Source organism: Manis pentadactyla, chromosome 13, assembly GCF_030020395.1.
Source record: "Manis pentadactyla isolate mManPen7 chromosome 13, mManPen7.hap1, whole genome shotgun sequence".
Lineage (NCBI taxonomy): Eukaryota > Metazoa > Chordata > Mammalia > Pholidota > Manidae > Manis > Manis pentadactyla.
In genome coordinates, this window is record NC_080031.1 from 93213371 (window position 1) to 93234862 (window position 21492).

The window sequence follows — 21492 nt, forward strand, 5'->3', positions numbered from 1 at the left end:
AGAGTGACCCTCTAGAAAAATGCAGATATCTAAGCATAGGTGTGCATGTGTCTCTGTATGGACCTGCACAAGTGTGCATGGACCCACATGTGTGTGCATGGACCTACATGTGTGTGAATATGGACCTATGTGTCTCTGTGTTCATGGACCTACATTGTGTGCATGGACCTATACATGTGTGCATGCCTCTATGTGTTTGTGGACCTACATTTGTGTATGTGTGTGTGCATGGACCTAATGTGTGTGTACATGGACCTGTGTGTCTCTGTGGGTGAATGGACCTACATGTGCATATGTACTTGGATCCACATGTGCAGGCATGTATTTCTAAATCTGAATGTTTCCAGCCCACTTACAAAGCTCCTTGGAGGTTAGGCATCCAGGCCCAGGATGTGAAATGGCATTGGGCTGGGCTGAGGCCGACACAAGCAGTGGTGGACCTGGGGTGGGCTATGATGCTGGGCCCACCCACCCAGCCCACAGGGGCTGTCAGGGCCCAGGCTCCACCTTCAGGCAGCAGCCTGGTGTCTGCTGGGGGAAGCCAACACCCTAGGCAGGCTTTTCCAACCCCCACAGCCACCTGCCTTTGGTAGCAGGGGTCCTGGGCCCAGCTCCTTATCCATCTCTGGGGTAATGTGGGGGCCCGGGATGCAGAGGTGTGGGGGAGGTGAGAGGTGGCTGTTGGGGAGGGCAGGGGGTCTAGTTCATGTCCCTCTGGGACTCATAGGTCCACACAAGGTAGGCTGTGAGCCCCTCCCTAGGAGTGCGACTTGGTCACATGGCAAATATATGCTTAACTTTTGAGAAGCCATCATTCTGCTTTCCACAGCAGATGCCCCAATTTACATTCCCACGGGCAGTGCACATGGACCCCAATCTCTGCACATCCTCACTGACACTTGTTTGCATGGTTTTGGTTTTGTTCAGTTTTTATTCTAGCCATCTCAGCAGGTGTGAAGTGGTACTTTGTTGTTTTTGATTTGCACGTCCCTAATGACTGGCCACAGTGAGCATGTTCTTGTGCTTGCTGGCCATTGGTATGTCTTCTTTGAAATGTCTGTGTAAGTCCTTTGCCCATTTTTAACTGGATTATTTGTCTTTTTGCTGTTGAGTTGTAATTACATATTCTGCATATTAGACTCTTTTCAGACATATGATTTGCAAATATGTTCTTCCATTCTGTACATTGTCTATTTACCTTCTTAATAATGTCCTCAGGTGCATAAAGTTTTAATTTTGTTGAAGTCCAACTTGTCTACTTATCTTTTATTGCTTGTGCATTTTATGTCCTATCTAAGAATCCATTGCCTAATCCTAGGTCATGAAGATTTACCTCTTATATTCTCTTCTAAGATTTTGTAGTTTTAAGCCTATGACCCATTTTGGTTAATTTGAGGGTTGAGGTCCAACTTCATCTTTTGCATGTGGCTATCTAGTTGTTCCAGTACTGTTTGTTGAGACTATGCTTTCCCCAAAAGGAAAGACTTCTGAAAGCCTTGAATAGTGGGGTTCTCACATACCCTCAAAAGGCCACTCAGGTGCGTCTTGTCTTGGCACTCCTAGTGAAGTCCATTGGCCATGGACATGAGGGCCTGCCCCAGATTTGAACCACCACTGTTGCCTCAGCCTCGCCAGGACTTCTGTCTTTCCCAGGGTTCTGAGCCACGTTTACCTCTGATTCACTGTCCTCTCTGCAGGACGGGGCCTTAGATATTCACTCTTAGGCCACTCAGCTGCAAGCCTCCACCCTGCAGTGTCCACACTGGCCCATCTCCACACTGTGTTACCTGTGTCCATTCTGGGCAGTGTCCTGCTGATGGGTGGAGCTTGGGGCCGATGGGGTAAAATGGAAGCGCCTATGGCCAGGATCCTCACCTGAACCTAAACTACTTGATGACATAATTGGCCTACTGCTAGGCTACTGCTTCCACACCCGTTGGCAATGAGCTATTATTGACTGGGTCACTATATAAAGAGCTCCACCCAGTGCTCTGAGCAGAGGCAGAGACAGAAATGGATTGCTGACCTGCAGACTGCTGGATGCAGAGGTGATTCTAGTGCTGCCCTACTGCTGGGAGGATAAAGCCCGGTATAAACCCTTTTACTTCAAGAACATTCTGTTGTCATTTCTCGGTGTCATCGAATCCCATCATGAACTTTCCTGGGGCTGAAACCCTAAGGCAAGATGGGGCTGTTCTCCCCCACTTCCCCTCCCCCATTTGCATGCAGCCAGCTCTTTCCTGATGGGCCCTGGCTCTTGGCCCCTGCTGCATGATCCTGACCCAGAGCACAGGTCCAGCACCCTCATCCGTGGGCAGTCTGGTCAGGAGTGTGGCCCCATCAGAGCCCTGGAGCTGTGGGGCAGCCCTAGCTCTAGGGATGCAGCACATGATGGCCAGCCTGTGTGCGCACATGTGAAGGCCCAGCATTGACACTCACACCACTGGGCTCTGATCCCAGCTCAGCCACTTCTATAGTGTGACCTGGCTAGCCACCCACCCGGGAGAGTGACCTGGTGCCACGTGGGGCTGAACCATCTTTCCTGCTCCCACCTGGGCCCAGGACCCTAGAGGTCCCAGAAGGCTGCACCCAGGGCAATCATGGCCAATGAAGCTTGCTGGGGTTTGCTGGGGGGGTTGATGTTTTGAATAGTCCTGGCCCCAGGGAGCACATGGGGACAGATGACCACTGCCAGGCCATGGGATTCTGAAGGGGCAGGTGTTGCACAGAGGGAGCATGTGTGAGCTGGACCTGGGGCCGACCATAAACTGACCATATAGAGGAGGCAGTAGGAGCTCCAAGTCCAGAGAAGGGGAGGACGGCCTGAGTGAGTGCAGGTGACCACAGCTGATGTGGCCAGAGCACATGTGTGTGACTGCATGTGTGTATTGTTAGTACACTGAATGCATATGTGTTCATGTGTGTGGTTGCACTGTGTGAGTGCAAATGTGAATGCACATGTATGCTCCTCTGTGTGTGCATGTTTCCAAGTATGGGATGGCTCCTGCCTGCCTGCCTATGTGTCTGTGAATCTACAAGCCAGATGGCTGACGAAGGGCAGCAGCTCCCGCAACACCCTTGAGGTGGGTGTCCTGCAGCCACAGCAGGACTCCGAGGATGGAACAGAACTGCACTGCAGACAGGCCCCTGGGAGTCAGGTGGTGGGCCAGGATCAGGTGGAGGCTGCCGAGCTGCAACCCAGGCCATGAGGGGCCGGCCCAGAGAGCGGATGGGGCAGATGGAGAGGAGGCCCGCGAAGAGAGGTGGACCTCCGGGCAGAGCCCCTGAGCGTAGGGACGCCCGACTGAGCGGGGAGAGGCCCAGGACATTCACCTTGGGAGCAAGACACACTTCCCCAGGTTCCAGGTGTTCTGGAACCAAGAGCCCCAGGCCCGAGCTGGACCTGGGGAGAGAAGTCCCATTGCAGGGGGGTCCCACCTGCTCCCTGAGCAAGCGGCAGAGTGGGTGGAGGCCAACAACACCTTCTAAGTCCCTGTTGGTTCTGGCTGCCCTGCCACACAGCTCTTCTGGCACCCGTCCTTGGCCCATGACTGAGGTGCCCCAGGCCACCAGCCACCCCACCTATGCTGCCTCAGGGCCTCCCCACCAACCCTGAGCCCCAGAACCTGGTAGCAGAGGGTCCCCAGGCCCAGGAGTGGTCACCAGCTTCTTTGTCAGCCAGGCCCAGAGCCACCCCAGCAGGGCCCCCATATCAGGAAGCCCCCGGGAATGTGCCCCCAGGCAGCAGGTGAATGAGACATGGGCCCTGGCCCTTGCCACCCCTCCCCAGCAGGCCTCACCGAGGGGGCCAGGGCCTGGCGCTGGGTCAGGTGCAAGCCTCACATCCCATTGTGGAGACTGAAGACTCAGGGGCACATGCTCAGGAGACATGCCTGTGTCAGCCTCCCTGAGGACCAGGCACCTGTCCCTGTAGCCTTCATCTGTACAAGCCCAGGACCCCCAGGTGGCATGGGCAGGAGGCGGCAACCCCTGTCAAGGGGCAGGCAGCCTGAAGCAGGCAGGTGACAGGGTTTCTGGTCCAACTCAGGCCTCCTGGGCAAGAGCCCTTGCCCAGGGCTTAGCCAGGCTGGCAACTACCCAGGTCAGGCTGGCCAAGGGGTGAGGAAGACAACAGGGCAGGTGGAAGGGTGGGGCTGCATCCTCATGGGTTAGGTCCTGAGGATACAAGTCAGGTGGCCTTCAAAGGGATGGGCTGGTATCCACCCCCTGAATCCATCGGAGCCTCATCACCCTGCTGTGTGAGAGGACAGGCTGCTGCCAGGCCCCACTCAGGGCCCCAACCAAAGCCCAGTGGCCCCAGAGCCTGGCCTCGTGAGGGGCTCTCCACATAGTTTCTGCTGAAAGAATGGGCTGCATCCAGGCTTTTCTTCCCCGGAGCCCCGCCCTCCAGAGAGGCTGGCTGAGGAGGCTGCCGCCAGCCTACTGCCCGCTTGGGGCTGGAATGTGGGGTGATCGGGTTTCCGTTTGCCTGACAAGTTCACTTAACCAGGGGCGCTGCGCTGTAATAGGAACCAGCTGTGGGAGGGGAGGTTGTCTGGAAGAACAGGCCACGTACTCAGCTCACGTCATCTCCCAGGAAAACCTGGTGAGCCCCTCCCTTTCCAGTGGGGAAACTGAGGCCCCAAGCAGCCTGCACCCAGTACTTCTCCGGGCAGACTGCAGCTGGGGCCCCAGCGCCTCCGGCCCAGCCTTCCTCGCCCAGGAGCCCAGGACAAGGCCTATGTGAGTCCCGGGCTGGCTTCCTCCTGCTAAGGTAACCCCAGCATGCCCTCAGACGAGGGTTCTTGGGAGGGAGCCTTTCTCCCCAGCCAGTCTCCCAGGGCACAGAACACTTGGGGAACAATCCTCCAGGCGGGAGCTGAGGGCCAGTTCTTGGGGAGAACACAGCTGTGGTGTGGGCAGCGGAAGACTGGGCCCAGGCGCCCTCGTGGGCATCACGTACTGCCCCTTCCTGTGTGCCCACTGGCTCTTGCTGCATGACAAGCCCTCCCCAAACTTGGGGACTCGCCACAACATACTGGTCTCATTCCTCAGGATCCTGCTGGCCTCCCCGGTGGCCAGGCTGGAGCAGGACGTTGTGGTGTTTCCACGTGGTGTCTGGAGGGCCACAGTGGCCAGCCGGGGCAGAGGAGGGGAGGCTGGGTAGGGATGGGGTTACAGGCTGGGGGGACTCTAGTGTGGCTGAGCCCTCCTGGAGAGGGCTGAGGACTGGACTGGGCCTGGCAGGGGGCTGCAGATGAGGTTCGGGGAGGGACACACTGCAGACCCATTCGGCACTGAGGGGTAGCAGTCAGCACACCGGGGGCTGACCCCAGTACCCAGGACCGCTTGGACTCTTGTTGTGCCCTGGGACTGTCTCAGGGACATACCCATCCTTCGGGGCCTCAGAGGTGTGGCCTACGACTGACCCGCAGGCAGCTCTCAGGTGTGATCTCAGTCATAAAGGTTGGGTAGTGTGCCCAAGGGCAGGGCCCAAGGTGTGGGTGGGCCCCAGGGCAGGGGGCAGATGGAGGTACAGGTGAGACATGAGGTGAGGGGCAGGCTGTGGAGACAGTTGGGGTACAAGGGGGATGTGGGGTGAAGGGGCACACCCATGAGGGACAGATGGGGTGCAGGGGAGCCATGGGGGTCAGGGGTCAGGTCTCTGGGGTCAGGTGGGGTACAGGAGTGCACTTGGGGGTGAACGGCAGGTTGTGGGGTCAGTGGGGTTCAGGAAGGGACATGGAGATGAGGAGCAGGCTGTGGGAACAGTTGGGGTACAGGAGGGAATGTGGGGTAAAGGGTCAGGCTTTGAGGACAGTTGGAGTACAGAGGGACATGGGGGTATGGGGGCATGCTACGGGATCAGTTGGGGTTCAGGAGGGGACATGGGCATGAAGGACAGGTGGTGGAGACAGCTGGGGTACAGGAGGGGACACAGGGTAAAGGGGCAGGCTGTGGGGACAGCTGGGGTGCTGATGAGACATGGGGTGAAGAGGCAGGCTATGGGGACAGTTGGGGAAGGGACAGGAAGTGAAAGGGTAGGTTGTGAGTACAACTAGGGTACAGAAGGGGACATGAGGGTGAGGGGAAGGCTGTGGGTACAGTTGGGGTACATGGGGGACATGGGGTGAAGGGGCAGGCTGTGGGGACAGTTGGGGTGCATGGGGGATATGGGGTGAAGGGGCAGGCTGTGGGGACAGTTGGGGTGCATGGGAAACATGGGGTGAAGGGGCAGGCTGTGGGGACAGTTGGGATACTGCAGGAGGGGACACTGGGGTAAGGGGACAGGCCTTCCATCATGCACACTAATATTTGAGTTTAATACAATTTTTGTGTGTCAGAAAATACTCTCCTTTCCTACCATTTTAAGGTGAAAACCATGCTTATCTGGATGGACATCCAAAAACAGGTGCAAGCCAGTTTGCAGACTTTTGAGATAAAATGGCAAAGCTTTTCGAAATAATAATATGTAAAAAACAATAATACATAATACTCAGCATGCTGTCTTGAGACAGGCAAATTTGTGCATGTCTGGCTATTGCTGTAAGCAGCTCAGATTCTTCTAGAAAACTCTGGCAGTGTGTTTGTGAGAGTCTAAGCTAAAACAGTTTTTTAAGGAGAATTTGACAGTATCACCATCCTCTCACTGCTGGCCTTCTGACCACAGCTGCATTAAATATAATCCATCTACAGAAATAGTGTTGGGTATACAGAACTGGTGATTCTGTTCAGAGCTATGGAGAGGTCAGCACCTGGGAAAGGATGGATGGCACTCCGCTGTTAAGTGGGCCTTATTCACAGCCCCAGGCAGTGGGCCCGCAGAGCCAGGCAGGACCTTTCCCAGGGCCAGGCCTTCTCCGAGGTGGGGCACAGCCTCTCCAGACCTCTGGCCACCCTGCAACCCAGGAAGGTGACCAGTTCACATGCATGCACCTGGCTGCCCAGCACTGCTTGCCACCTCCCGCACACCCATGTGGCGGTGTGCCCCCGGGACAGCGATCACTCGCTGTGGAGCAGCCCACAGTCGGGGCAAGCGGGATGGCCTCTCAGGGCCCTCCTTTACCAGGGGCCTTGTTACCCTGCCAGCTGGGGCCAGCAGGGTGATGGAGGCCCAGCTGGGTGCTGGGGGCAGGCGCGCTGGGGGTGAGCAGCCTGAAGCTGTGCCTCCGTGACCCCAGGCCCCAGCCCTGGGCCCTCACTCAGCTGCCCGTGCTCCTAAGCCCCAACCCAAGGCTGCAGGAGCCCTGCCCCCTAGAACCTCTGCAGACTCTGCTTTCTGGGGCCTCACAGTGCCCTGGGTCCAGGTGCTGGGCATTAGATCAGATGGACCCCTGGGACACCAGGTGCCAGCTCTCTCCAGCCTCCAGTCCGGGCCTACCATCCTCCGAGCTTCAGTGGATCTTCCACAACTTGTGTGCTAACCTAGGGTTCAGGGTTCAGGCTTCCCCAGTCCTGCCCAACCACCATCCACCCCCCACTACAGGACCTTTATCAAGTGTCTTGCCAATAGGTTTCAACCCCGGGCAAGTTCACCATGGATTCAGTGTGACCAAAGAAATGGCAGTAGAACATTCTTGGGGTGGAGGGTTATACCCAATTTTTTTCTCATGGTGGCAGGTCAATCACTAAAATCCCGTCCACTCAGAGCGAGTCTCCGTGCAGAAAGCTGGTCTCTGCCTCTGGGCCTGTCTTGCCAATGGGTTTCAGCCCTGGGCAAGTTTGCTATGGATTCAGTGTGACCAAAGGAATGACAGTAGGATGTTCTTGGGGTGAAAGGGTTTGTTCTCCAGCAGTAGGTTGAACACTAGCGTCTCTGCCTCCGCCTGGAGCACTGGGCTGAGCTCTCTATATAGCACAATAATAGCTTATTGCCTAAAGGTGTGGAAGCGGCAGCCCAGCAACAGGCCAGTTACATCATCACGTGGCTTAAGTCCAGTGAGGATCCTGGCCACAGGAAGCCCAACTTCCCCACACTCCACCCCTCCAAGATTAAAAGAAACGAATGTCTTTCAAAACATAAAGCACTTTTAAAATGCCTATGTTATCAGAAGACAAAGTAAAAAAAGTAAACAATCTACATGCTCTCAATCTTCCGCAATGGTCCCTGTCCGAGAAAGCTGGAGCACTGTAACCAGATTCCACAACAGCAACGGAGGGTAACAACAACTTAGAGATAATAGCAAAAATTAGGATACAACAAGATTTTGAACAAAGATTATAGTAATTCTCAAGCCAGAGGAGGTTCCCAATCCACAAAGACCTTAGGGGCGATAAGACACATGTTTTAATGACACCAACATAGGCAAATCTTGTCCATCAGGTAGGATGCATGCAAGAGAGTGTCCTGTGACAGGACTGCAGCAGGAAGGGGGTTCTTCTGTTTGTCAGGGAACCCCGGGGATGCATCCACAGGAAGGGGGTCCCGTCCATGTCTAGTATAGCATACTTTTACTCCTCTCCTGGTGGGGGTTACTGAAGGGTCTATATATAGTGCTAACTGGAGGTGCATGCACTGGCCATAATGATAAAGCAAAACTCCCTGGTAAGATGCTCCTACCTTCTGGCCATACAGGATATTTTTTTAATTTCCAAAATATTTAAAGTGGGATGGTATGGTATCTGTGCCATGTCATCTAGTGTGTTTCCAAGGCGTATACCTACTGCAGCGCTGTCGGGAGCACCTTCCTCTTTAAGGCTAGATAAGATGCTGTAACGCACAGGCCGCGTCCTGGCTGCTGGGAAGGACCCTGCCATGAACTCGGGTGTATCTGTGCCTGTTACCGTGGAAGCGGAATGGGTGGATCACAGGGCGATTCATGTGGTAGTCCTACACGTAGTGTTTTGAGGAACCGCCACGCTTCTTTCCACAGTGGCTGCATCCTTTTCACATTCCTACCATCAGTGCACAAGGGTTCCAGTTTCTCTACATCCTCACCAAGACACGTTATTTTCATTTTTTAAAAAATTCTCACTATGGGTTGTGTCCTGCCACTCTTTTCTTTGAGTGTGTGCCAGACAGTGTGAATTTTACCTTGTTAGTCTTCCCACACAACTTCCCAAGCTTCATTCTGGGATGATTTCAAGTTACTGGAATAAGGATATTGAGATCTTTCAGGTCTTGCCTTTCGGGCTTGTTGTGTGGGCGTGTGCCGAGCTCGGCGCAGTGCTAGCTGTTCCCCACTGCTGAGACCAGCCCTGCATGGGCGCTGACACTGTGCTCTGTGAGGCGTGAGCTCTGCACCGCTGGCTGGCGGGACCAGGCACCACCCCCGGCCCTGTATGAGCTGGGAATGCCACTCCTTCTCGTGCCACTGGGGCTTTCCCCACTCTTGAGCAGTTTTAGATCATGCTGTGTGGATCAGTACTCAGCAGAACCCTGAGGGGGCCCCCAGAAACTCTCCAGAGTTCTCCTTCCACACCACCACTCTTCTTCTCTTTCCTGAGAACTTGAATGCCTGGGTGCCCCCCAACTCAGGTGCTCCAGCTCCCACCGGAGTTCCTTCTCCCTGTGCTGTGGCCTGGAAGATGAGACGGTCCTGGGGCTGATCCACTTATTTCCTGTCTCAGGGATCACAGTCATTCATTGCCTGGTGTTCAGAAAGGTCCAAGGCCACGTCCCCTCAGTGGAGTCTGCAGGGTTTAGTGCAGTTGGTGCTGGCAGCAAGATACAATCCCGAGGAGCCGCCCAGCTGTTCGCCACTTTCCACGCCCACTTGCCATGCACGGGGCTCTAGGTTCTCGAATCCTCACTACTACTTATGGTCACTTCTACTTTTTTATCTGGCCATCCTAATGGGTAAGGAGGTATCTCATGTGGGTTTGATTTGTGATTCCCTGATTATTAATGATGTTGAGCACCTTTCTGTGTGCATGTTGTCATTCCTTTGTCTCCTTTGGAAAAGTGTCTATTCAAGTTACATGCCCATTTTTGAACTGGGTTATCTGTATTTTGTTGTTGAGTTTTAGAAGCTCTTAGTGTATTCTGATTAATCCATAATCAGCTATGAGATTTACACATTTTCTCCCATTTTGTGTGTTATTGTTTCACTTATTTGTGCTATCATATGATGCACAGTTTTTACTTTTGATGAAGTTTGGCAAATGATGGGATAACATTGCTACATATATATATATACAATTCACATCAGTACAATATGAGAGAGACAAGCTCATTTCAATGGGGTAGGAAGGTATTTAATAATGGTTGTCATAGATACATTGTTGGTGTATATTAGTAAAGGGGAAATATAAGGGAAATTACCTAAGTGGATGGAGAATACCCAAAAACAACACAGCAGGCAGCAGACAGCACAGACGGGAGAAGCTCAGGGCGTGCATCTGAAACCGGGACTAGGAGAAGATGCTGGCCATCAGCTTCTACTGGGCACTGTTTGGGAGCTTGTCTGGCTCTGCCAGGCACTGACCCATCTACTCCAGCCATGCTGGGTCTGAACTGCTGTGCTCCTGTTTGAGAAGTGAGAATGGAGACACGCTGTATCCACCATGAAGAGCAGGTGCACACGGAAGGCTTGGCACATGAAAGCACTTGCCCTAGCATGCCTCACATCCACTCTGTCATGGTGAGCTTTCTGGGTCTGCTGGTTGCACCTCAAGTTTCTGCTTGCCCTGAGCCCCTCTGCCAGCAGGCATTCATTCCATCTCCGCAGGAGATAGAATTCGCCTGTATCCTGGGGCTCACTTTAGCAGACTGTATACCTTCAGAGTCCAAGATGACACACACTGTGCCCAGTGGCAGAACAAAGATTTCCTGTGGATGAGGTCCACCACGGAGGGCGGTAGCAGTGCAAAGGTGAGAGGTGTGAGCTCATGCTTCTAGTACTTTAGCTTTTAAGGGGTTTCTTTCACCAAACAGGCACTTGCATTTGATAAACATGGAATGCCAAGCACAGGTCCAGGAACAGCACTCCACACTCTGGTCTGGATGCCAGGAAAGCACCTGTAGGGACTCACCTAAAGCAAGGAAGAGCAGGCAGAAAAGGCAGACCCCTATCCCAGCAGGGGTGCCAGAGTCCTGAGGCCCCAGCCCCAGTGAGAGTAGCCCAGGGCTACCAGCTAAAGGAAGAGGGTATTGCAGAAAGGCACCAGGCTTTCTCCACACCAGAAATCCTATGTCCTATGGGGCTTCCAGCTCTGCAGGACAGTGCCAGCAAGCTCTGTATCAGGGAACCATCTCCCCTTGACTCTGTCCCAGTGGGGGGTGGAAAGGGGTAAGACACATCTCCAGGGCAGGAACGTCTAGAGGGAAGCGAGTGGAGCTGCTTGCCATATGTATGCAGGCAGGCAAGATCAGACCCTGGTCACCTCCCAGGTAGCCATGCTGGGCACATGGCTGTGAATCCAGGGGCTGAGGTGTGGCTGCAGGAGACAGGCATACCGGCCCCTTCCCCAGCTCACAGCAAATTCCTTCTTTCTTCCCAGAAAATGGTACAAACTGGAGTGATGACCTGGCCCGTGCTCTGGGGTGAATGGAAACATGCTCTATCTTCATGCTTCATCAGCATCACCAGCTACATAGATGGGCCATCATGGCGCTGCAAGAGCTGTCACTACCCACCTCTTGCACCCAGAGCAGTGGGCACGCAGGCCTTGGCACTGTGGGTAAGTCCACACGGGTGGCTAACTCATCTTCACAGTGATGTGAGAGGCCCACCCACCTTCCCCAAGACCTTCTTTCCCAGGCCACTTCCCACCTTTTCAGAAGTGCTGGGCTGGCTTCTCCAAATGCTCTTTGCCTTCTGCCAACCACATGGACTTTCTGAAGGGTGAGGGCCATCCACAAGCATGAACACTCCAGCCGGGGTCTGGAGCAGATTGAGTGAGAGAGTTCAGGGTGTCAGAACCCCTGAGGGCAGGGCATGGACAGCCTTGAAGGGAGGTGGCCGTGAAGCACACTGATGTGATGCAAGATTCCCAGGAAGTGGATGCAAAAGGGAACAGTCTTTACTGAGTGGTGACTATTTGAGATATTGATAGATTCCTTAGTAATTTACAAATGAGGGTTCCTGCATTTGACCTGTAGCACCAGAACTCCATGAGTCCTTGGCACACGGGAACGGGGCTCTGCTCCTACCCCAGATACCACGCGAGAGCCGAGCAATGCAGCTTGAAATGAGAAGAGGGGCTCTGTGTGACCAGCCTTTACATGACACCACAAATGTCCTATATCTACAGCATGGGCCTCCCTCCCAACTGGAAAGGGTGAGTCAGGGAGAGGATGAAAGCAGAAATGCCCCCCAAAACTGCATCCCACAGAAATACATTATACACACAATGCATGTCTTACTAAAACAGTTAAAAATAGTAGTTTATAAATGCATAAAGTTCACAACGAACATATACACACACACTCCACCCTCAAATCACCCCATTTTTGGGGGGACAACCCCAGATGCATTCCCCATGAAGCCACTAAGCTGCTGTATAACCCAGTATTGAAATGAATAGGCCCAGCAGTCAGATAGGAGAAATAACTTGAGGAACTGGGAAAGAGTGGTTTAAAATGTTCACTTGTTGATAATTTAAATACACAAGCCAACCCTAAAGAATTAGGGCATTTTCAGTTGTATTCAGGATGGTACTATTATGTTAGGTACAAGTATGACTTCATTACTGTCTTTATTTTGAGATTAGGTATGTATTAGGGAGATGTGTATGGCAGCAAGTTGACCCAGGATGGACTGTCATGGTTAATTTGACATGCCGACTTGGTTGTCTAGGCTACGGGGTCCAACTGTGCAGATGTCTCAATGTCGTGGTGAAGACATTTTGTAGGTGTGATTAACATTTACAACTGGTGGACTTTAAGTAAAGATTACCCTCCATATATGAGTGAGAATATTCTGCTTTACAACCCAGTAACAAAAAAAGGATCAATGTGAAATTATCACAAATTGAGAGAACATGTAGCAAAGTAGAATACAAAGAAGCGGTGGTCTTCATGACAACAGCCTGTTAGAAGCTACCAATATCAGGAATAAAGAGGGTCACCAGTGTGAGTGCTGAAAGGCTAATAAGGGATATTTACTAATAATTTTATGGCCATAAAATAGCTCAAGTGAAATGTAAAGTTTCCTCGGAAGATACAAAGTACTGAAACTCACTGTGTTTCTATCTTCAGTGAACAATTGAAAAAGAATTAAAATTCCACATCATTTAAAATAAATACTATGTATGCATAAATTTATAGTAAAAGATATATACTGAAAACTACAAAACTTTGCTGAAAGAAATTTTAAAAGACCTAAATAAATGTAAAGACAGCTCATGTTCATGGGTTGAAATACTTAATATTATTAAGATGTCAACACTAGTGATCTACATATTCAATGCAATCTCTCAAAATTCCAGTGCCTTTTTTGTCAAAATGGAAGCTGATTTTCACACTCATGTGGAATTGGAAGGAATGTGGAATAGCCAAAATGATCTTGAAAAAGAAAGACCAAAGTTGGATGCACTCACACTTCCTGATTTTGAAACTTACTACAAAGCTACAGTAATCAAAACAGTGTGGTACTGCCTTAAAGGCAAACCAATGGAATAGAATCACAAGCCCAGAAATAAACCCATACATCTATGGCCAACTGAGTTTGACAAGGACATCAAGTCCACTCAATGGGGAAAGAATAGTTTGTTAAACAGATGGTGGTAGGACACCTGAATGTTCACATGCAAAAAAATGAATTGGACCCCTATTTCATACCATATACAAAGAGTGCCACAAATATATTGAAGACCTAAATATATCACTTCAAAGTATAAAACTCTTAGAAATAAGCAATTGTGGGTTAAATTATATCTCCCAAAAACATATGTTGAAGTTGTTGAAGTTGTTACCACCAGCATGCAAGCATTTCCTTTTTGGAAATAAGGTCTTTGCAAATGTAATCAAGTTAAGAGGAGGACCTTAGGGGGGCTGTTCCAATATGGTGTCCCTGTAAGAGAAGAGACAGACAGACATAGAGAATTCCATGCGACGGGAGAAGCAGAGACTGGATTGATGCATCTGAAGCCAAGGAAATCCAGGGATGCTGGCAACCACAAGAAGCTACGAAGAGGCAAAGAGGGATTAGGAGGGAGCAGGACCCTGCTGACACCTTGATTTCAGCCTTCAAGCCTCCAAAACTATGAAAGAATAGATTTCTGTTATTTGAAGCCACCCAGTTGTGGTACTTTGTAACGGCAACCCTAGGAAACTAATATAAAAACATAGTTCAAGAAATCATGACCTTGGAATTTAGCAATGGATTCTTAGAAATGACAACAAAACTATATGCAACAAAGTAAAAATTGGTGAAATAGACTTCATAAAAATTAAAAATGTTTATGTATCAAAAAAGTGGAAAGAATGGGAGAAAGTATTTGCAAATCCTTTACCTGATAAGGTCAGGTATCCATATAACTCAACAACAAAAAGAAAAATGACCCAATTTTAAAAAAATCAAGACTTGAATTGATATTTCCCCAAAGATAACATACAAATGGCCCACAAGAACATGAAAAGATGCTCAACATCATTAGTCATTAGGGAAATGGAAATCAGTGAGAGACCGCTTCACCCCAACTAGAACGGTTATAATTTTAAAAGGAAAAGCTAAGTGTTGGCAAGAGCATGGAGAAGCTAGGACCCAGATGCATTGCTGGTGGGAGTGTAAAATGGTATCGTCCCTATGGAAACAGTTGGTCACTTCCTTAAAAAGTTAAACATGGAATTACCCCATGGCCCAATTATCATGTATAACAACTCCACTCCTAGGTATAAAGTCAAAAAAATTGAAAACAAGAGTGACATCAGCAAGAAGACAGACGAGGCAGTGTCGAAGCTCATCCCTGTCTCCCCGGCAAAAAATCAACACCTACCTAGCAATGCAGTAGCTGTGGGAGAGGACAGAAGGGCAGGGAAGGAGCTGCAGCAGCCCACCGGAGCAGACACCAGACTGGCCGCAGGGGGGGGCGTAGGTGGCATTTTACCTGCATCACCCCATCCCCCAGTCTGGCACATCTTGCTGCCCGGAGGGATCCCGTCAGCTGTGATCTCACTCCGTGGGGAAAAGGAAAGCAGGGGAACCCGAGCAACCTATGCCACCACCATGGACACCCGCGTGATTCACCACTGGGGAGCCTTAAAGCCTTTGCTGAGGCTGACGTAGCTGCCCCAGAGTCCATGCTGCTGTGCCCCCTCCCCAAGAAGGTGGCGCCTCTGCACTTTACTAGAGAAGAGCACAGCCTTGTGGCCAGAGCGGCTGCCGCCTCCCCCCAGCCCTGTGCCTTACAACAGTGTCACGAACTTCTCAGTAGAAATGCCCCATCACCGCCACCACGCTGGCATGTTGATCTTGGGCTTCCTGCCTCCGGAACTGTGAGAAATACATTTCTATTATTTATAAGCCACCCAGTTTGTGCTATTTTGTTATAGCAGCTGCGAAGGATGAAGACACTGAAGAACACACTCGTGAATAGCAATTGGGTCAAAGAGAAAAAAATGGAATTTAAACAGTATCTTGAGACAAATGAAAATGAAAACATGACAGATCAAAACTTAAGAGACACACTAAAAGCAGTATTAAGAGGAAAGTTTATAGCAGAGGAAATAAATACCTACATTTAAAAATACAAAAGATTATAATAAACAACCTAACTTTACAGCTTGAGGAACTAGGAGAAGAAAAGACTAAGCCTAAAGTTCACAGAATCAAGGAAATAAAGATTAGAGCAGAAACAAACTAAATAGAGGATAAACATAGAAAAAATCAGCAAAACTGAGAGTTGCTTTTTTTTAAAAGAAAAGCAAAATCAACAAACTTTTAGATGCATTAAGAAAGACTCAAATACAGAATATCAGAAATACCCAAATCAGAAATGAAAGAGGAGACATTAAAACATCTCACAGAGACAAAAGGATTTTGAGGGTCTATTGTGAACAATTATACACCAACAAATTGGGTGAACTACAAGAGACTGATAAATTCCAAGAAACAACCTACCAACCTATAAAAAAAGATGAATTAGAAAGTCCAAACAGACCAACAATATAAGGAGATTGAATCAGTGATCAAAAATCTCTTTGTCAATTCTATCAAACATTCAAAGAAAAAGTAATATCAATCCTTTTAAAACTCTTCCAAAAAACAGAAGGGAAAACACTTTCAAAATCATTTCATGAGTCCAGCATGACCCTAATACCAAAACCACACAAAAACTACAAGAAAAGAAAACTAAAGGCCAGTATCCCTACTGAATATAGATGCAATGATCCTCAATAAAATACTAGCAAACCACACATTAAAAGCATCATATACCATGGCTAAGTGGGATTTATCTTTAGGATACAAGCATGGTTCAACATATGCAAACCAATCAATGGGATATACCACATTAACCAAATAAAAGAAAAAAAAACCCCAAAAACCATCTCAATAGATGTAGAAAAGCATCTGACACAGTTCAACATAGATACATGATCAAAACTCTCAATAAAGTCCGTGTAGAAGGAAGTTACCTCAACATTGTAAGAGCCAAATAAGAAAAGCTCACAACATCATTGTCAATGGGGGAAAACTGAAAGCTGCCCCTTTAAGATCTAGTACAAGGTAAGGATAACCATTCCTGCCACATCTTTCCAACATAGTAGTAGAAGTCCTAACCCAGACAATTGGACAAAAAAGGGAAATAAGAGGCAACCAGATTGAAAAGAAAGAAGTAAAATTTTCTCTGTTTGCATATGACATGATCATGTACATAGAAAACCTTAAAGATTCAACAACAAAACTGTGTTAGAACTAATTAATTCAGTAAAGTTACAGCATATAAAATCAACATACAAAAATCAGTTATGTTTCTATACACAATGAGCTATTCAAAAAGGGGATTAAGGAAACAATCCCATTCATAATATCAACAAAATGAATAAAATACTTAGGAATAAACTTAACCAAAGAGGTGAAAGGCTTGTACACAAAATTATAGAACATTGATGGAGAAAATTAAAGAAGATACAGGTAAGTGGAAAGACAGTGCATGCTCATAAATTAGAAGAAATAATATTATTAAAATGTCCATACTACCAGAAGTGATCTACAGACTGAGTGCAATCCCTATCAAAATCCCAATGACATTATTTACAGAAACAGAGAAAATATTCTAAAACTCATGTGGGACCACAGAAGACCCTGAATGGCCAAAATTATCTTGAGTAAGATGAGCAAAGATGATTTCAAAATGTATTACAAAGCTACAGTAAACAAAACAGTATGGGTTGGCATAAAGACAGACAAATAAACAAATGGAACAGAATAGACCTGATACATCATAATGTGACCCCAGTTAACAATACTCAATTATATATTTTACATTACTGAGAATGTATATTCCAAGTGTTCCCACCACAAAAGAAAAAGAAAATGGTGACTATATGAGGTGATGGATATATTAGCCTGTTGTGGTGATTATTTCACAATGTATCAAATCATCAAGTTGTGCACCTTAAATATATACAGTTTTTTAATTGTCAATTTTACCTCAAGACTTGGGGGAAAAAAATGAAAACGGACATTCAAACAAGTACATGTACATGCATGTTCATAGCAGCATTATTCACAAGGTGGGATGTCACCAAAATGTGGAAACAACCCAGTGTCCATCAGAGAAGAACTGATACACAACTGTGGCATATACATACATTGGGATATTACTTGGTGGAATAAAACAAGTTTCATGAGTCTTGACAATACTATGCTCAGCAAAAACAACTACATGCAGAAGTCCTTACATTATGTGAGTACACTTATGAAATATGTATAATAGGTAAATCCATAGAGAGAGAAAGCAGATTTGTGACAGAGCCCAGGACTTCCTTTTGGGGTGATGAAAATGTTTTGGAACTAGATAGTGGTGACTGTTGAACAACACAGTGAATGTACTAAATGCCACTGAATTTTGTACAACTTAATATGCTTAATTTTATGTGAATTTCACCTTGTTTTAAAAATGTTTCACTAGCAGAATATTTATAGTGAACTCTCATCCTTCATATGAAAATGCCTTAATTTTGTCTGCTGCCTATATTCTGCATTTATTTGAGATATAATTTACATATTGTGAAATCCACAAATGTTACTTGTCCAGTTTCTTTTTCTATGCAAATATTCATGAAACATTCATCAAGACAGAACATTTTGTCATCCCAAAAAGTTGCCCCATACTGCTTTGCAGCCAAACTCTTTCTTCTAAGGCAACTATTATTCTGATCAATTAATTTATATTTTTGGACTCCATATAAGTGCAATAATAGTGTACTTGTTTGTGTTTTGTATTTCTTGCTCAATATAGTTTCAAGTTTTATTCGTGTTTTGCATGCATCATTGGTTCCTTTTTATTTATTGTTGAAGTTTATTTCATTGCTTGACTATGCCAACATTCATTTACCCATTCTTTTGTTGACCTGCATTTGGGTTTTTGCAGTTTGGAGCTACTGTGAATAAAAATCTTAAGAACATTCTTTGCTGACTCCCTACACATGCATTTTCACTCCTCTTGGCATACACATAGCAGTGAACTTACTTGGTCATGTGGTTCTGAGAAACTGCAAAGGATTTTCCAAAGTAGCTCTCCTATTTTACACTTCAGCCAGCAATGAGTAAGAGTTACAGGTGTGTTTGAAGTAGTCTTTATTTCACCTTGATTTTGAGAGATGGTTTTGTGAGACAGAGAATTCTGGGCAGTTTTATTGCTTTGTTTTTGTTTTCAAGAGGATGCTTCATTTTCTTCTGGCTGGCACAGGTTTTGATGAGAAACCTCTTGTAACTCTTATCTTTGGTCTTCTGCAGGTAACATATCCCTCCCTGGCTGCTTCAAATGTTTCTCAACTTTGTTTTGCAGCCATTTGACTATTGTGTTTCTAAGTGTATTTGTTTTCTTGTGGTTTGGGGTCCTCTGAACTTCGTGCATATGTGGCTGCTGTCTTTAATTTTGGAAATTTCTTGGCCATTATACCTTCACATATTTCTTCTACCCTGTACTTCTTCTGAGACTAATTCCATATACATTACATTGCCTGCTATTGTCCCACAAATGTTCAACGCTCAGCTCTACTTTATTCCTCATTCTTTTTCCTTTTGTATTTCAGTTTGACTAGTTTCTATTAACCGATCTTCAGGCTCACTGATTCTTTACTCAGCTGTGTCTGGCCTGCTGATGAACCTTCTGAGGGAATTTTTCACCTCTGATACTGTTTGTATTTGTAGGATTTCTAACTGATTCTTTCTTTTTATAGTTTCCATATATCTGCTTATGGAATATGCTTATATATGCTTATATCTGCAATGTTTTATCCTGACAGTGGGTCCGTTGTTTCATTTCCACCACGTGTGTGTGTATAGCTTTTGGTTGAATGCTAGACACCATAGGAAAATAAGAATGAAGTCTTCATAACCAAAACAAGACCTTCCTCTTCTGTCAAGCCATTAGTGGGACAGGGTAGGGCTGAGTCAGCCTGACGGGAGTTTGAGATGGGCTGTAGGTCCTGTCGCTCTGGCTGCCTCCAGCGCACCGGAGGCTTCAGGTCCCTTCACGCAGGCCGTTGCTGTGTTGTGCTTGGTGTGGTCTTCTTACACACACTGTGTCAGCCCCAGCATCACCCAGGGACTCAGCTGATGGAACCGGTCTCCTGCACACACTGTGCGTCGGCCCCTCACACTCACCCGGGGTTTCAGGCTGACGGAGGCCTGTTTGCTCCTGAGCTGTAGTAGGTGGGAAGCAGTGGGCTGAAACTGTCGTGGCTCTTACGGCCCCTTTAGGCGGCATCATGCGGCATCTATATTCCACTCATTGGCCCAGGCCTGACCCTCAGGGCAGAGAGGGCAGCAGGAGCAAGAGAAGGAGCTGTGGGGCGAGCCCCCCGGGCCTTTGGGCTGGGTTGAGCCCTGGGGGACCCCGTGGCGGGACCGCTCACTGGCCTGCACTCCTTCCCGACAGGCCGCTCCTCAGACAGGCTCCAGGAGGTACAGCTGTCTCTCCTCCCGGGAGCCCTGTGCCAGCTGCTCTATGGACACACATACATCCAGCCAGACATGCTGTGTGCTGGGAATCTCAGGAATGTGGAGACTATGTGCGAGGTATGTCCCACCCTGGGGCAGGGACCCGAGCCTGGACTTTCAGATGTTCACCTGCTTTGAGTGGGACACTTGGGTGTCCCAGATGGCCTGTGCCCTGTGGGGCTCAGGGGATGTCACCCTGTGGCCATCAGCTGGGTGGGAGACCCCAGGGTGGCTTATGTGCTGACAGGAAACAGGCCCTGGTCAGTACCCAGTCGACCCCAGTGCTGCTGGTCAGACCCCTGGGCTCTGCATCTGCCTGGGGGCCATGCCTGCTGGCCATTGCCCTGTGCACCCCCTCTCTGCCTGCAAGATGGTGCAGTGAATGCAGCTTGCCTGCAGCAGAGCCTTGGCACTGGCAAGGTGGGGCTGTGCGTGGCAGGGCCCAAGCCCTGTCATAGCAGGATTGGCACTGGGACGCTCTTATGAGGGAGGTGGCAGGCCCTGTACTCCCCAATCACAGGAAATGCCTCCTTTTTTCCAGGGTGACTCTGGGGGCCCACTCGTCTGTGAATTCGAGCACATCTGGTTGCAGATTGGAGTAGTGAGCTGGGGCCGTGGTCGTGCATACCCTACGTATCCTGCCGTTTATGCCCAAGTCTCCTATTTCTCAAAATGGATCAGTTACCACATGGAACACACCCCCACCGACCTCCTCAGCCCCTCCCTGCCCTTTCCTCCAGTCTAGGGGCCGCTGTCAGCCTCCTGGTGACCACACTGCCTGTCTTGTCAGTGTTATGAAGGCCACCCTGGCTCCCTCCTACTGCAGGCCTCTGCCCCTGAGCAGCTCAACCTCTGGGTCTCCATGCACCTGGGAAGGTGATGGCCACCATCCAGGCCCAAGTGTGGGGCTGGGAAGGTGCTGAGCCTGGGCCACGCCCTGGGAGGCAGGGCTGGGGTGCCCACAGAGAGCACAGTGCCTTGGCTGGATACTTGGGGTACCTGATATTTGGTAAGACATTAAATATTTACAAAGCAAGTGTCCCACAAGTCTGTTTTTCCCCTTGGGGGAAAGAATATATCTTTCCATCATGTGGACAGAGTATGTCCATCGCCTGGCACCCAGTAGCCTTGCTGGGATGAGAAGCATCAGGGCAGGAGATGGAGAAGCAAACTGCAGCTTCTCTGGCAAGGATGGCTGCATCAGCCCTGGTGCCCGCATCAAGCACTCAGGGTGGCACCAGGCTGGGCTCACAGGAAGATCACCATTGTCCATACTTAGCCCTAAAAATGTCAGAGTCTTTAAATATTTAAAACTCCAATTTGAAAACTGGAAAACATGAAGCAACTAAAAAGATAAAAGCAGAAATTAATAAGCCAGACAGCAGAAAAACACCCAAACTAGTCTTTTTTAAATCTGGTTTTTGAAAAAATTAAAAAG

General features: G+C 48.7%; 1 protein-coding gene across 1 annotated transcript; it reads left to right on the forward strand.

The window, feature by feature from the left end:
- Positions 1 to 4546: 4546 nt before the first annotated feature.
- On the forward strand, positions 4547 to 21089 carry PRSS38 (serine protease 38). The gene is made up of 4 exons (XM_057490592.1): positions 4547 to 4774; positions 11443 to 11622; positions 19993 to 20132; positions 20596 to 21089. The coding sequence occupies exons 2-4, from the start codon at positions 11490 to 11492 to the stop codon at positions 20797 to 20799; spliced, it is 477 nt and encodes a 158-aa protein (XP_057346575.1). The 5' UTR covers positions 4547 to 4774; positions 11443 to 11489; the 3' UTR covers positions 20800 to 21089.
- Positions 21090 to 21492: the final 403 nt, after the last annotated feature.

Coding starts and splice junctions, on each gene's coding strand:
- PRSS38 (XM_057490592.1), top strand. CDS start 11,490: ATGGAAACATGCTCTATCTTCATGCTTCATCAGCATCACCAGCTACAT. Junction 11,623..19,992: donor CGCAGGCCTTGGCACTGTGG/GTAAGTCCACAC, acceptor CCTTCCCGACAG/GCCGCTCCTCAGACAGGCTC. Junction 20,133..20,595: donor ATGTGGAGACTATGTGCGAG/GTATGTCCCACC, acceptor CCTTTTTTCCAG/GGTGACTCTGGGGGCCCACT.